This window comes from Pogona vitticeps, chromosome 2 (genome assembly GCF_051106095.1).
Source record: "Pogona vitticeps strain Pit_001003342236 chromosome 2, PviZW2.1, whole genome shotgun sequence".
Classification (NCBI taxonomy): domain Eukaryota; kingdom Metazoa; phylum Chordata; class Lepidosauria; order Squamata; family Agamidae; genus Pogona; species Pogona vitticeps.
This window is the reverse complement of record NC_135784.1, coordinates 179,286,311-179,303,236: the sequence shown is the minus strand read 5'-3', so window position 1 is coordinate 179,303,236 and position 16,926 is coordinate 179,286,311. Positions and strand designations below refer to the sequence as shown.

At 41.2% G+C, this 16,926-nt stretch overlaps 1 protein-coding gene across 5 annotated transcripts in view; it reads left to right on the top strand.

Annotated features, from left to right (window-relative positions):
- ARHGAP4 (Rho GTPase activating protein 4) overlaps positions 1-16,926 on the top strand; it is a 72,396-nt gene that overhangs the window by 2,905 nt on the left and 52,565 nt on the right. For all 5 annotated transcript variants that reach the window (XR_013542281.1, XM_020793016.3, XM_078386567.1 and 2 more), the window contains exons 2-4: positions 9,946-10,141; positions 12,006-12,168; positions 13,835-13,897. Coding sequence is in view for 4 of the 5 variants with exons in the window: in XM_020793016.3 (XP_020648675.2) it covers positions 9,946-10,141; positions 12,006-12,168; positions 13,835-13,897 (422 nt within the window). In the remaining variant the exon portion in view is untranslated. The remainder of the gene's footprint in view (positions 1-9,945; positions 10,142-12,005; positions 12,169-13,834; positions 13,898-16,926) is intronic.

Here is a 16,926-nt window from a genome sequence, read left to right as displayed (position 1 = left end):
CTTCTGGGAGTTGTAGTTTAAGAACACCTGGTGGCCTAAGACTGAGAAGCCCTGATTCAGAAGGTCACACATTCCCTACTCCTGTATATTAAAGGGCAGTGAGGCAGAGGACAGGGGGTGGCTATAAGAACATTCAGTCCAGAGTGTGAAATTATCTAAGTTGCCTCTGATTACTTGGCAACCAAAAATCTGAAGGGACTGAAGGAACAGCCTTGTGTTATGACAGGGCTGTCTCCACCCACTTTGCAGGCTTTGTTTTCTCTTCTACAAGTGCTTACACACTTCTTGCTAACGCTTAATAGCTGTTTCGCTCCAGCCCCCCCCCAAAAAAAAACACATTTTGTAGCTTAGGTGTATGAAATAATGTAAAACTTTTCCTGAATGACTTTGATGCTTTGAACAAAGGAAAGCAGAGCATAATATTTTTAATGAAGGCCTTTCCCCCCCATCTCCATTCCCACCCTGTCCTTTCAGCAAGAGAAACCGCTCTACCATGAAGCAAAATCTAAAGCAAATGCCTCAGGCAGCAGATTTGAGATGCTATTGCTTCTGGTTTTGACTGTGTTGATTTGACATGCTCTTCAAAAGTTTGTCTGTGGGAAATAGCCTGTGGAGAAGCAGCAGATGTGCTTCAATGCTGGTTTTTACAGGGGGGGGGGGTTGGCTCATGGATTTTTACTATAACAGTTAACTTCAGGATGACTGTAGTGATGGCATTAGGCATGGATCTCAGGGCCAAATTCTAGGGCCCTGTAGGCCAGATTAGCCTCCTAACAAGGATGCAGAAAGCATAAAAGGCTGAGGAGAGTTGTCAACATGCCTGGCATCATCAGCAGCTGGACTAGTACAGACATGGACTGTCACTGCTTGCCACAGCTCTGTTTATAATTTCTTCCTTTTCTTAAAAAAAAAAAAAAAAAAAAAACCAAACAAACCATTTTACAGTGAGGAAACAGCCATCTGGGCATGTTCATGGACACAGATGATGATGATTAGTCTTAGTTTTCATTCTACAATCATTACTTTTTCCTACAAAAATGTTGCTTGTTTTTACATAAAAGTGTTTGGCATCAGGGCAACCCCATTTTCTTCTGGTAGTCATGACAGGGCTGTGAATTGTCTGCTTAAAATATAGACTGCTCCTACATTGAGGGTCCCCTTGCTGAAGCCAACCGGTTCCTGTCTGTGCTTTATTCTGACAGAGCAAGGCTGTAGTAGCTGTTGCAAAGTAGGAATGGAAGTCAAGGCAGAGAAATGGAAAGAGAAATGTTAATTGTATACATCAGAAGGGACGTAATGCTTGTGGATGGAGGAGGTACCTTTCCCCATAAGGCCATTAAGTCCAGGGTCTAACATTTCAAAGTCGCACAATTGCTTCAGTGTTATGCTACTGCCACCTTCAAGAAGACCGCATTTTCCTAGAGTCAGGGCTGCAGGCCTGATCGTGATAGTATTCCTTACAACCCTGTGGCCAGATAGGGACCCGGTGTATGGGAGGCAGGAACAATCATGAGGCCGAGGAAGGCAGCTGATTCTAAATGCCAGTTTGTTCATTGTTTAGTTATTGTTAACTTAATTTATGCCATTAGAGAGAAGCATTTGTAGCATTGGTTGTTTTGGGCGCCAAAATAGTTTCGGGTTCTGTCTACCTTGATTAAGAGGCGTGCAGGAGGGAGTGGTATGATGAACTGTTCTGTGTTAGGCAGGAACTTGGTTCGGGAGGGTCCCTGGGCTACAAGGATCAATTAGTGTGGGGAACTTGTGACCCTCCAGATATTACTGGACTGAAAGTCTCATCATCCTTCGCTAATGGTGAAAATGATGGCAACTGTAGTCTAGCAGTATCTGGAGGGTCACCTATTCTGTGCACTGGGAACAGAGGAAAGGCTAAGAACTGCCATGCCCTAATCTGAGTTTGTTTTAAATGCTTGTATCTAAAACCATGGCAAGAGGTAACTGGGAAATGAACTGTGGTGAGAGACAGCAGTTGTCTGCCCTGTAGGCTCGCTAGTGGCAGGCTTAGTCTCTGAACCACAATAATCCTGTTATTTATTATTAATTTATTTAGATGGCTTACATACGTACCCTTTTACTGCAGTTTCAATGCTAATGGTGGCTTGCAAAAGATGCTGAAATTACTAATTATTTCCCAGTTGTATTTTGGGGAACTCCTCTGCTTTGTATTTGGATGTATATGTGTGAGAAGAACAAACCTTAGTCCCTGTAAGCTGGAATGAGAAAGGTATATTGCTAAGAGAGAGGGCAGGTATAAATTGGACTTTGGACACTTGAATGTCTGACTCTTTGGTGCAATTAGGCTGACTGTTCCCCCTCCTTACTTTGCCATACATCACTCATATGGAACATGCGATGCTTCCCCAAGGGTATGACATGGCCTTCTACTGCTGTCCTTCTTACCCAGCTTGTATCCCTTCTCTACTTATGCAGTATCTTAATGCAGTATTAAGGCCATATATGGGAGGGGGTGTCTCATATTCCCCCTCCCCTTTTCCCCCTCTGGAGCCAACTAATTCTCCCTTCCTTGTGTTCCCAGCTGAGCTTTCTCTCCTCGTTGTTCACTAGGTTGAGTTCAGCTTCCGAGTTGTCAGTTCTGATTTTTCAGAAGCTTTTATGAAGAGGGCTGGGGGGAAGGGCCGTTCTGCCCAGTTGTACGTCTACTCACTGTTCTGCTTTGGTCTGTGTTGATAAAGCTGGCAGACCAGTGTGTGTGGCTGATGACTCTCCTGGCTTGTTGGCTGGGGTCTTGTGTCACTGTTCCTTATGTGGTTGTCTTCCAGCAGCCTCAGTGCCTGAGCAAGGATTGTGATTGTGAATTTGGAATCTCTCTCTCTCTCTCTCTCTCTCTCTCTCTCTCTCTCTCTCTGTGTGTGTGTGTGTGTGTGTGTGTGTGTGTGTGTGTGTGTGAGAGAGAGAGAGAGAGAGAGAGAGAGAGAGAGAGAGAGAGAGAGAGGGCGGGGGGTCAGTCTAGCCATTCCCCTTTGCTCACTATTACTGTTTTGTTCTAGTGTATCTGTTTCCTCTACTGCTGCCCAGGCCTTGGATATTCCATTAAACAAACAAATAAACACACTCACATACGTGCACATCTTATAGCAAGGCAGCTCAAATTCTGCATTAAGAAAGAGTTGAATTCTGTGATCTCTATACCTTCTGGGATTTGAAAAATTGTGCAGATTGATTCTTGTTTTCCCCATTTCCAAAAGCAGGTTTTGTTTCTTATCACTACTGCTGCATGCAATTTATTCTGGTTTTAGCCATGATGTAGAAAGGCAACAAGCTATATAGCTCTGAGTGGTACTTCACTCCTTCGCCCCTCAGTACAGTATTATTAATCCAGCGTCTCCAATATCAGTAAACTTGGCCTTTCTGCATCCTTTCAGATGACTGAACAATAACGAGGACTAGAAGCTTGGCTTAACAAGAAACAATTTGATTCTCGGGAAGATAAATTAGGGGCATAATGGCCAAAATCCTGTTGCTTAGCATAGTAAATCATGCCAGAGTTGAATCAGTGGGGATTTGGTGAGTCAACTCCTCCGTAAGTTCCATTAACTGTGACTTCTTACAGTATACTAAACTCTGCTCTAACAGTGACTTTCTATACTAAAGGAGGTGACTGTTAGAGTAGCCTATTTGAATAAATGGAACTTATAGAAGAATTGACTAACCAAATTCACATTCATTCTAGTGAAGTTTACTACATTAAGCAATAGGATTTTGGCTGTTATAGCACTGCATTTTACATTGTTTCTTAACTCCTGCTGAATCACACTGTGTTGCCAGATCTATGTACAATGCAAATCCAATGTACAGTATCTACCAAAGCACAGAATTTTTATCATGTGTCTACTCTGTGCATAGCCATATGGATGTGGTTGTTCAGAAACCATGTTTTGCAATAAAATAACTTTTCCTTCTTGTGCACTTGAGGCTACAGTTTTATATAGGAAGTAAGCCCTATTATTATAATTGAGACTTATTTCTGAGCAGATCTTCCAACTGACAAAAGCTACTTGCTCAGAAAAAGTTTTATTAGTTTGTTTGGTTCCAGTCTTAGTCATTTGTGTCCTGAAAGTGTGGGAAGTTAGGTGGTGCAGGAAGAGAGGACCGTGTCTCCTGTAATGTATAATTAGTTTTTTTTTCTAACTGGTCACTGAGAACAGCCTGTTAGGCACCAGCATCCAACTCAGACAGCAAACTCTTTTTCCATCAAGCAATATGGTTGTCCAAGAGGTCATGACAAACCATGGAGGAGTGTGAGTAAGTGCTGGTTTTAATGCCCAGTGAGTCAAAAGAGTGGTAGCTCTGTGGTCTGTCACAGGCATATTCGCTTCTCAGGTTCTGCCACTTATAAGGCTGACTTTTTCAGTAATTCATGGTTGTTGTTGAATCTGGGATTCCATTGAGTTTGTTTATGCATTACTAATATTTATACAGTGGCATTCATGCCATAGGACAAGGCATGTGCATGTGAAGTCAATGATGAATGGGGCACACATACAGTATACATCAATATATATTTTGAAGCTTTTCTTCCCTGTCGCTTGTCCCAGCTCCTGCCAACCTAGCAGTTCAAAAGCATGTAAATGTGAGTAGATAAATAGGTACCACCACGGTGGGAAGGTAACGGCATTCCGTGTCTAGTTGCGCTGGCTGCATGACCATGGAAGATTGTCTTCAGACAAACGCTAGCTCTGTGGGTTGGAAACGGAAATGAGCACCGCCCCCTAGAGTCGGACACGACTGGACTGATTGTCAAGGGGAACCTTTACCTTTACTTATAGCAATATCCGAAGGGTGGTCACATGGAAGCTGAAACAAGGAAGCTGAAACAAACTTGTTTTTTGCTGCGTAAGTAAGGGATTCAGATTACAAAAAGGTAGATTTAAACTTAATTTAAATTTCCACTGCCCAATAGTGGAAATGACTGCATAGGGAGGTGAGGTGCTGTGAATTCCTGGGTTCACTGGGGACTCCAGTTCTACAATTCCTTGCAAAGGGCTTTTTAAATTCAGCTATGGGCCACATGGGATTTGACCAAAGGTCTCAGAAAGAGAAATTCTGCAATATGTTATCTCTGCATTTGTTATCTCACTCAAATGCAAACATATGCATGCCATGTCATGCATACTGCTTCCATAGCCAGTATGGCATGTGTATGTTTGCATTTGGGTGAGATAACAAATGCAGTTAATAAGAACAGACTGAACAGCAGCCATGCATTGTTGAGAAAGTCAGTCTTAAAAATTGTAGGAGCAGAGAGATGATGTGATGCTTTGTGATAGACAACAGAACCTATGGTTGAGCTGTGGCATTAGCCCCTCCCTCCCTCACATAGTTCTATGGCTTACCATACTCTCATTGACATACAGTACATACTGGTTGATGGGCAAAGAACTTCTCACCTAAGTTGGGTGCAGAGCCACAGTGTAAGCCCTAGCAGGTGTAGTTAACATGCTGATGATATAATACCACAGATAGTTGTAGCGCCTTCTGATACTGAGAAGTTGCAAGGTAGAGGCTTTTGCTGTGTGTTTCCACTGAGACATGTTGGAGGAATCAGTTGTCTGTGGGTGTGTGAAGAAAGAGTTGCTGATCAAGTGGATTAGCTGTGGACATTCAGTGTGTCGGAAGCTTTTAGTGTAGTGCCATTCCAGTTAAAAAGTAATGGGAAAAAGAATTCACGTTCAGCACAAAAACTCAGCAAAAGATCATTTCTGTGGTTCCCTCCATATTTGTAAATGGATTTTTTAAATGTACAGTAGTTGATTTCTGAGGTGGTTTAAGCAGTGGATATTAACCACCATCAAAATCTTTAAATTTAGTGCTAATTAACTAAAGGACTACAATCCAGAAGGAAAGATTATTTTAAAGTGATTAAAAGTGTTATAAAGTGTTTCTTCAAGAATTCCTTCAAGATTTTTGAAATATTTTTTGACTGATTTCTTTAAAATATGCTGATTTCTAAAGAAAGAAAGAAAGAAAAAGTGATGGTGTGGACAGAAATCCCATTAAGGTCTATGCTTAAGTGGCATTAACTTGACCTGTGTGTGACACAAAGCCAAACAAATCTAGCTCCATGCCCTGTCATTGAGCTATTGTCTCCCTGTGAGGTTTATGTTGTGCTGGCAGTATAGCTACACTGATACTGTATGTCAGGCTTCCACTCTTTCTTAATGCTGCTTAGCTAGTGGATCCAGACTGCAGTATCGAGTCCTTCGTTTATCTCCTGAATTTGCTGCTTCCCTAAATATAGTGTAATCACATGAGCTTGGAATAGAAAAGAGAGAATGCTCTAGCCAAAGTAGGTGGAATCACCCTGACGTTTACTCATTTCCTGCCTTCCTTCTGTCCTAGGCCCACATGTGGCTGCCTTGTGAATCCTCTTTCTGACAGAAGTTTGAAAAATTGCTACATTTTAATTTCTTTTAATGTGCCTGAATGCTAGTTCTAAAAATATATGAGCTTAGACTCTTGTGACATGTTTCTTAAATAGTCAATTAAAGACAATTTATCAGGAGATGATTGTCATTGCAGCAGCTGGGGTTTGCACACCACAGTTAGACACAGAAAAAAAGGTTTGATGTACTGTATGTTTAGCTTCCATTTGCTAGCAGACACTGAGGGGGTTACAGAATTTTCCAATCTAGACTGTTCTGTTATTTAACTTTCCAACCAAGTTGGCACTTTTTGTAGAGGAGGGTAGAGAGGGTATGAATGTCTGCCTGTGTTTGTAGAGTTGTGTGCCTGTGTGTAGGTGGAGGAGGTGAGGGTGAAAGGCAGGAAGAACATGAGGGTGAAAGCATGCTTGTGTATCCTCAGGCCAAATAAAACTGGCAGAGCTCTTCACCCACATCTAGACTCAGCCGTTGTATGTTTGTCTTCTCAAGGCAGGCATGAGCTCCTGGTTACACCTAGTATGTGTCCATGCACGTCTCGAACAAATACAGATCCCACAGGTAGTTCAGAAAAGTAACTTGTCCATACTCTTATTTCTAGTCTAGTTTGGATTCCATTTTAATCATGCCACAAATTATACAGATGGCAAAATCTGGGCTTGCTCCTGTGTTTTCTCTTCAGGGAGTTTGCAAAACGTGGATTTGTGAGAAAGATATCTATACGGTATTAATAATATATGTGTCTATGTCACAGAAATTATTTTGTTCATTCACACATTGTGATTGAATAGTACCATAAACAAAATCTGATATTCAACTTTAACTGCCCTCCCCACAAGTTATGAAGCTTCCCTGAGCTTAAACTGTGGAAAAGGCCATTCGGGCAGTATGGCTAATTAGGAGACAATCTACAAATGTCCGATGAGGAATGGAAAGCTAATTCAAGGGGAGCCATCTTTTTCTCTGTCTGTTGAAGAGTTTGGCAGTTTTCTGAAGAAAAAGGAAGGAATGCCAGTGCGAGATGTTTCCAGGAGAGAAGCAAAGATCTTTCTGTGTATTGCTGTGTGCAAAGATCTTCATGCGCTGAACAGTTGGAACAGGGATGGACAAATTCAGTAGGTCTCACCATGACTGACAGTGAGCTGTACCCCACTGCCCACAAGCTGCCAAAATTTGGTGCCAACAGGGGAATAACATTTAAAAGTCAGCATTTTGTTTTCTCCCTGCTTTAATGCATTGCAGTGAGTTTCAGTAGCAATGGGAAGAGGTAAGCATGAAGTTTTCCCTGAGTCTCTGGCAAACCATTACAGACCGTTTAACGCAAACAATAATTGCTTTCAATGCCCCCACCAAACTTGTTGCAAAAACTCAGCTGCTTTACCACTTCAGCTTAATAGTAGAATTTTCAAGGGTCATTTCAAGGGCCACCAAACCAGCCCGGGGAGGTGGTGGTGCTTGTGTGATCCAAATACTACACTTTTCTGATCTCTGCTTTTGAACGTTGAGGTAGAAGACTTCAAGAAACGTCATCCTTTTCCTTCAGTTATGTGAAACAATATCCATTTCTTGCTCCTGTGCTGAGACTATCAACTCAATCAGCCAAAGTCACAATTTTCCATGTTTCTTTTTCGTGAGATTAGGAAACTATTATTATCTGTAGATAAATCTGTCACCTTTTAAATAGAGTTCAAAGTAGCTGAAGTGCGGTTTCAATTCTCCTTGCAAGTATATTTTTTGTCCCACCATTGCTTCTGCCCAAATAGGTTTTACAAAGTCATGAACTGGAACACTTGGTACGTTGTGCCGAGGTTCACCTATCCTACTCCAGGATTGAATTTTTTTTGAAAACTTATTTTGCCAGCTTTTAATTAGATATGCCTAGCACTGACTGGCCAGTGCCTTTGAAGTCACAGGCTCACTTCCCACACATTGCCAAGCCCAGTGTCATTTTGCAACTTGATTTGCTATTTGGGAAAGATAAAATGGTGAACAAAAATTATGCCAGGTGTAGGAAATCTTTGCCCCTTGGACATTTTTGTCTACACCTCCCACTGTCCCTTTCCGTTGACTATATAGGATGAGGTTGATGGACATTATAGGCAAAACTTTCAGAAAACCAAAGGTTCCCTGGCTTACATGAATAAATGTTTATGCATTATCCTAGAGGAGAGAACTCAGAAGGTGGTGCTGATGGATTCCTCTTTGACACCCTGACCATTGGCCTGCAGGGCTCCTCAGGGTTCTGCTCTGTCTCCTATGTTATTTAACATCTACTTGAAATTACTGGAAGAGGTTGTCTGGAGTTTTGAGGTTTGGTGTTACTAGTATGTGGATGATATCCAACTGTACCTTGCCATCTAATCCAAGGAAGCTATTTCAGCTCTAGATCAGTGTCTAGTACCAGTAATGGACAAGATGTGAGTGAATAAACTGAAATTTAATCCAGAAAAAATGGAGATGCTCCTGGGCAGTCGAAAGGCAAATCAAGGAATAGGTGTGCAGCCTGTGTGGATGGGGTTACCTTCCCTCTGAAAACATAGGTGAGCTGCTATAACCGGGGGGGGGGATATCTGATCCCTCTAACCAGCCCCAGTCAGCAATCTGGCTGCTGCATTTTGGATCCGTTGAAGTTTCCTGAACTTTCATTCAGCAGCCCCGCATACAGTGCATTACAGTAATCCAGTTGGGAAGTAACTAGGGTGTGTATCACAGTGGCCAACTCAGATCTCTCAAGAAACTGATCTAGCTGGTGCACTAGTTTTAATTGTGCAAATTCACTCTTGGGCACCGGATGCCCAGCTTTCAATGGTGGCCAGGAGTGCATTTGCATAATTAAAACTATTGTGCCAGCTGCATCTTTTCCTGAAGAGGTCTGATCTGGCCACAGTGACTGGCTGCCTGAGTGGTATTTCTAAATGGATTGTTATGCATTACTGCTTTGAATGTATTTATAGTACAGTATTGCTGTTGTTTATCATTTCTCAAAGTTGTATTTGTTTGTTCCTTTTTAACATTTGTATACTTACTATTTGTAGCTTTAAATATAATCTTTCAATGATGTAAGCTGCCTTTGTATACTCATTGTTTTCAGCTTTAAATATTGCCTTTTAATGATGTAAGCTGCCTTGGGTCCTTTTTAAGGAGAAAGGCGGGGTATAAATATTTTAAATAGACAAATTACTTTAACAAATAGAATGCTTAAGGCAGAGAGCCTACCTGGAGCATGGAGAAAATGCAAAACAAGCAGCTGGGTATTTCCTACTTTAATAGATGTATTGGCAGGTTATTCTTAGAGGGAAGAAGATACAGTGAGTCCTATTTAAATAGGTTTCATATGCTCCTAAATTGTTGAAATGATACAAAACCCTGTATGCCAGAAGTGGGAATCAGAGAAGCAGTGGTCCCTCTTTTAACCTCCCTTCACTGCTTGAGAAAGGTTAAAAAATGTCTCCAGCCTCAGATGTCCAGAGTTTAGGTTAGCCAATCCCTTTTCTTCCATGTTGGGCTCTTTATTTATTTCTTTCAGAAATGCGCTGGCAAATGGGGGAACAGGTCCGAGGCCTTGACTCTCAGGCTGAGAGTCGGCAACAGTTACTCCAAGATGTGGCTGACTTCCTGCGCCGGAAAGCTGAGGTGGAGCAGGAATATTCCCGAGGACTGGAGAAGCTCTCTGAACGCTTTTCAGCTAAGATTCGTGGATCCAAGGAGCACCAGAACTTCAGGTAGAAATATTAGATATTTCATAGGATGGATGGATGGTATGTTGGCAAAGTCTGAAATAAGTCTTTGGGGTTATGATGACTAAGAACACAAAAAACATATTGGGTCAGACCATTTGCTTATCAAGATCAGTACTGACCATGACTAGCGGCAGTTCTCTTTAGAAGTAGGGTTTTTCCCCCCAGCAGTTTCTGAAGATGCTGATGATTAAACTTGGGGTCTTCCAAAAGTAAAGCAGCTGTTTTAGCACCGAGCCTCAGAATTGATTTGAGACTGGGGAGCAAAAGCTGCAGAAAAGATTTGGGAAATTTCCAAATGATAAGTTTGTAGTCGCTGACGTTTGTAATTGTTAAAATCTTGCTGTAAGCAGATACGAGGGACCTTTTCTTGGCTGTGTCCAAGTTGTTAATGTATGTGTGTGTTTTAACGTGTTTTACAAACTCCTGCTAGGAAGCCAGGTGATGGAGGAAGCATGAATGGGAGAAAGGCAATGGAGAGAAGCAGGCTGCTAGTGGGGATAGGCAAAGGGCAGGGTGTATTCCTGGCTCTATGGATTTGTAGAACTCCTCGTTAACTCTCTTTTTATGGTGATCCCCCCTCCCCCCCCCCGACCCTGTTTAACTATTAGGTATCTCCACAGCCAGTATGTGTATTTTTAGTTAGTAAGTTGCTGTACTGGTATGTTGGTTCAATACTACCACAGCAACAAAATCCTTTGAGAAAAACGGAGGTGGAGCATCAATGCTTTGATCTTAAGTAGTAGTTCATAGCAGGCTCTTGTTGAACAGGGGTTGCATGATGGCCAGAACCCATCACTATGGCTATGGAAAAGAAAGTGGAACTGCAATGTAGAAAACAAGTTTTGCAATATTTAGTACTGAGTGGCAGAAATCCAGTAGTAAGTTGAATCAATCAACAAAATTCTCACTGATTCAATGGGTCTACTCTAGTTGTCACGTATGGCTGGATTTCAGCCAATGTAAGGTAATACTTTTGTTCAAAAGTCATTTTTTAAAAATCCAGAAATTCATTAACAGCACATGTGAACATCAATTAAAAGTTTCATTCCATAACAAATTATGGAATTCAGAGGTTAATAGGCTGTTGACACCACATTTAATAAAAGGATGCCTTAATAAAGTAATGCTTGTTAACTTCACACTGTGCACAGTGGGAAGGAGTGAGATCGGTTAAACTTCAAGTGCTTTATCCTTGATCAGCTTTACATTTGTTTAACTGCCCAGGGTCCTTCCAGGGACCCTGTAATTTCCTGTAGTTTCATGAGAGTGCTGAGGATTCGGCTATTGATTCCTAAGTGCTCTTGGATTGGAAATGGACTGCCAAACTAGTAATGGACTGTGGAGTGAATGTGTCGAAGGAGGGATTGTCATCATTTAATTATGTGAAATGTATGCATGGTGTGACTGAGCCAATGATCAGAGGTGACATAATAAACCTATTTTCACAATTGTGAAGTACATCCCTTAAATATTATCAGAAGTGCCCTTGGACACCAGGAGACCTTTATGATTTGTTGATTATATAAGCCATTTTCAATTAGAACACACATAGATCCCCTTTTTCCGAGTGGCCTTCCAGAAATGGATTGAAAATGAAAATACTGTATCTCCTTAGTGAAAAAGATTAGATATAAAATATAGAATACTACTCAAAAGAGCTTCCAGGTTGGATTTAGGAACTGAAGTTTGAAGGCAAAGGCAAACAATGAGTGAGTGAGTGAGTGAGTGAGAGAGACAGACAGACAGAGAGAGAGAGAGAGAGAGAGAGAGAGAGAGAGAAGAAAACAATAGACAAATGATAAAAGTGACTAGTTCATCTAGTCAGACTGTCCTTGTTTCCCTGCAGGAAGGACCAGAACCTCCCATCACCTTTAAACTGCTGGTACACAATCCTTAACCAGACGCGGCAGGCAAGCCGGGATCATGGTGCGCTGAGTGAAATCTACACAGGCCACTTGGCATTGCGCTTGATGCATATCAGTGATGATGTGGGTCGACTTGCTCGTAAAGTAAGTGCCTTAGGAGGGGTGTGTGTGTGTGAGTGTGTGTGTGTTGGGGGAGATTTCTGATGGGGCTTCCTTGACAAAGCTCCCAAAGAGGGCTTTTGCCCAACAGTTTTGGTATGAAATAGCCTTTGCCGCTTCTTTTGCTTCTGTCAAAGCCCCAACTTTGCCTTCCACCAAGTCTAAAATGGAAACACAACTGAAAGAAATCTTCTTTTACTTCCCCAGAGCTCAAAAAAATTAGCTTTTTGGATTCCACCTCCCATAATCCTCTGCTCCAGGATGCTGCCAGATTGTTGGGTTTCAGGGAGTTATAGCAGAAAAAAAATACAGTACACATAAAAATCCAACAATCCTATTTTCTATTCTCTCATGCTTCCCAAGTTCTTCTATGTCGGTACAGAAGTGGATGGGAACCACTCCTGTGGTTGCTAAGCAACCGTGGAAAATGTCTCCCTTACTTAGTCCTTAAGCTGGCAAAATATTGGCTGGTGGTCTAACACACAGTCATAATGAAGTTGAGGAACTAATTAAATGGTATATATGTTTGTGGGAACAGGCATAGAGTTATAGAGAAAGGAGCAGTATCTCCTTGGCTCAATACAGTACAGTGGTGCCTCGCTTAGCGATGTTAATTCATTCCAAAAAAATCGCTGATAAACGAAAACATCGCTAAGTGAAATAAAAAAGCCCATAGAAACACATTAAAATGCGATTAATGCGTTCCTATGGGCTTAAAACTCACCTTTAAGTGAAGATCCTCCATAGCGCCACCTTTTTCGGTGCCTCTTAAGCGAGGAATCCGTGCCTGAAAACAGCGAGTGGCCATTTTGTTTACCTGGCGGCCATTTTGAAACCGCCGATCAGCTGGCCGAAAATGGGGGCTTTGCGGTGATCGCAGGGAAGTGATCATCGCAAAGCAAAATTCCCCCATAGGGACCATTGCAAAGTGATTGCTTTTGCGATCGCAAAAAATGTGTCGCTAAGCGATTTTGCCATAAAACGGAGCGATCGCTATGCGAGGCACCACTGTATGTTCTTTCCATCTAGGCTTTGCTAGAGAATTATGTGGAGTGCCTGCCTGCTTGATAGATTATCTGAACTCTCATTTACACCCTCCAAAGTTCAGGACCACTGACAGTTCTTTCAACATCCTCTCCACCCCAGAATTTAGAAAAATTACTTTATTGGACTACAATTCCAAGAAGACCTCAGCCAACATAAATGCTGACCATTTCTTCTTGGGAGGGATTTTGATAATAACTGCCCCCCAAATAGTTTTTTTTCCACCTTCTGCTCTGCTCTCATCCTCTAGCATGGGGATTTAGGAGAGGGGATTTTAGGAAGTGAGATTGGGAGACTGTGGCCCTATATATGGGACATTATGGGATAAGGGAGGTTGCAGAGTGAATTGAAGTCCTGCACTCTCTCCACTGGGAATCTACTGGAAACCTTGCAAGGTTTAGATGTTTGCTAATCATTAGTACCACACTTGTAAACCTTTTTCCATGATTGTTAAGGACATAAACTTGTTTTGTACTAAAACACATGAGATTCAACATGCTTCAATACAAATTCCTTAATTTTTCCTGCATTTTTTTGTAAAATTGCTGAATATACACAGCCCTGGAAAGCTCTTTCTTACAATATTTTCCTTTTTCTCCCTGGTCAGAGCAAAGAGATGGAACAGCAAATGCAGGATGAGCTATTGAAGGCAATTTCAGAGATGCAGACAGTAAGTGGAAAGCAAGGTCCAAACCTTAAGACCACTATTCCTGTAGCTGCTAGCAGGACAGGTCAGCGACCCCTGTGGTTGAGTGACCTGATTTCTTTGCAACACTGGAAATATATGGACTATGGAATGTTATTAAATATTGTACTTTAGAAGTAGATTCAGATTTCTAATGCAAAATCTCTGTATTTTTTTCTCTCAGGAATACTACTGTTCTGTCAATGTAGTCACATTCCAATCAGTAAATTGGATAATAGTTATCAACCTGAGATTAAAATGTTTAATTGTATTTGTATGATCAAATTTCACCCATATGGCCTCTCATTTTTAGTGAATTATCTTGAAATGCCACTGTAATTTCTTATGTATTCTCTTCTGACCTGACTGTGAGCTGCTCTTAAGCCTGATGCATCACAGAAGAGCAGGCTACATATAAAGTGATGGTGGTGTTTATTGTGTGCTACCACTTTCAAAATACAAGCCCAGAGGCCCTGAGTGCTAACTTGTCTTTTTTCCTTTTCAATATCATTTTTATTTAATTTGAACATATAAATCTAGCAACTACAAACAAATATGTAATGTAAGATTAAAAAAAAGAAATGAGAAAAAAAAGGAACTTGTCTTGTTGGAGGAATAGAAGGAAATGCTTTCAGTTTGGGACAGAAAGTAACAGTAGAAGCAGTTGAGGCCTGTTTGACCTCAGAGACTAGAACAATCAGAGGATTTCAGTCATGTTTTCAGTTCCTTTAAAGTCAGAAGTTTTATTAGATAATCTTAGATGAAGACATCTGTGTGCAGCGCATTTTCTCAGTATTCAGAAATGATGATTTTGTGACCAGGCTGAGCACGTACTATGACATTCCAGCCTTAGAAGATCAGGTTCCTGGTTGAAATCATGTCATTTGACCACATATATCATTAGAGTGATGCTGATTCATACTAGGGTGAGAATGGGATGCTTCAGTGATGCTGTTGCAGCAGCAGCAGCATGTACTGTGGTCATGCAGGCGAGTGTTACAGAAAACTCTTGTTCGTCCTTCATGTCCTCTGTGAATCACATATATAGGTTTTGTGTGTGTGTGCAGAGCTATCATCAGAACAGCTCTGGAGAAAGTTTTCATATGCAGCCACTCTTGAGGAGCTCCCTGAATAATTTTTCTTTTGTTTGAACCACAGTGTTTTAGGAATGCTCTCCTCACTATTGCCTTTTCCCTTTGCCGAGTTCTCTCTTTTCTTCTACACAGTCTTTTCTTTGGCATTATATTATTCCTGTTAATTATGTATATGTATTAAATGTTGTAAGCCGCCCAGAGAACTTCGGGTAGAGTGGGCGGCATATAAGTTAAATAAATAAATAAATAAATAAATAAATACATACATACATACATACATACATACATACATACATACATACATAAATAAATAAATAAATAAATAAATAAATAAATAAATAAATAAAATAAAATAAAATAAAATAAAATAAAATAAAATAAAATAAAATAAAATAAAATAAAATAAAATAAAATAAAATGTAGTGTTTCCTCCCCTCCCCATTAGTTTAGTTAAGTCTCTCTTTTATTGCATCAAGATCCTCTTCAAGAGGTGTATCTCTTGTGACAGGGAAATAGCCCATATTGATGCTATGCCTTTTTTTTTTGGCCTTGGCAAAGGCCATACTGTCCACTTGTGGCCGATTTGTATAGATTTCACTAAACAGGGCCTCTTGTCTACTAGAGTAAACTCTGGTTACACAGGAAAGTCTTGACAGCTGATTAGGAAGCATAAAGCCATCTGCCTCCTTAGCTCAACTGGTAAAACAGTCCTGGACCTAGATTTCTTCTGTGAGCTCCATGTCTCACCACACTGAGAATCCTTACTAGATACAAGCTGTAGGAGTTTTTTATTGTTTCAAAAGCTACCACACAATTTGATCACTGTTTGAAGCATTTCAATATAAGGGGAAGGACAATTCCCTCTGTACTCCACTGAATAAAAGAGGTCACATTATTGTATTCAACCTTGTGGGCTACAGTTTTTATTCTTCTGCTGTGATCAACATATGGTTCAGCAACTCTCTAGTACTGTATGTATTGTGGCCTATTAAGGATTTTTAAGAAAAAATCCTGTGTTCTCCTACCTTTCTAAGGACTAAGAACTTGGCCTTGGGCCTTTCAGTTGGAAGCCAACCATCTTGTTGCCCATCAGATCAATTCAGCATGCCACGTAGTGGACTGTGTTACTAAAGGCATGCCACTCTTTCTCCATTGGCATGTGCCGCTCAGGTTGGCTGGAGTTGCATCTGAGGGACACTCTATAATTGATTATTTTCTCTCTGACAGAAGAGGGTTGTTTTATTGCAAGGATGATGATGCCACGGACCACTTGTCCATGGCCCATGTAACTGCTCAAAAGATGATAATCTCCTCTAAACAGCAAACTTCTTGTCCATTCAAGTTGGACTGGAAGTGCCAATACTCTTCTTGAATCTCCCACCAGTCCTCTCAATATTTCTTTGGCAATCATCACAACTTTAAGTAATAATCACTCAAGGTTTCTTTTTTTGCACCAAAACATCAATGTTCACCATCATGCTCTCTGTCTTTGACACTCTCGCCTTTCTCAGCCAGCTGGGCCTCTAGCAAAGCCAAAGCAAAGCATGCTGCTTATATACCACCCCATAGTACTTCAAGCACTCTCTGGACAGTTTACAAGTTAATTATGCAGGCTACACATCCCCCCCCCCCCCCGTGAGCTGGGTACTTATTTTACTGACCTTTGAAGGATAGAAGGCTGAGTCAACCTTGAGCCAGCTACCTGGGACTGAACCCCGGGTCATTAGCACAGTTTTGGCTGCAGTACAGCAATTTAACTACTGCGCCATGAGGCTCAAGTCTAGATCAACAACAACAAGCCAGTGCTGATGCCAACCAACTGCCATTTAGTACGTTGGCTCTATAATGAACTCACTGGAAGTCTGTGCTCTTATCTACCCCAAGAGGTCATAGTTGCTGCTATTGTTCAGCCTGTATCAT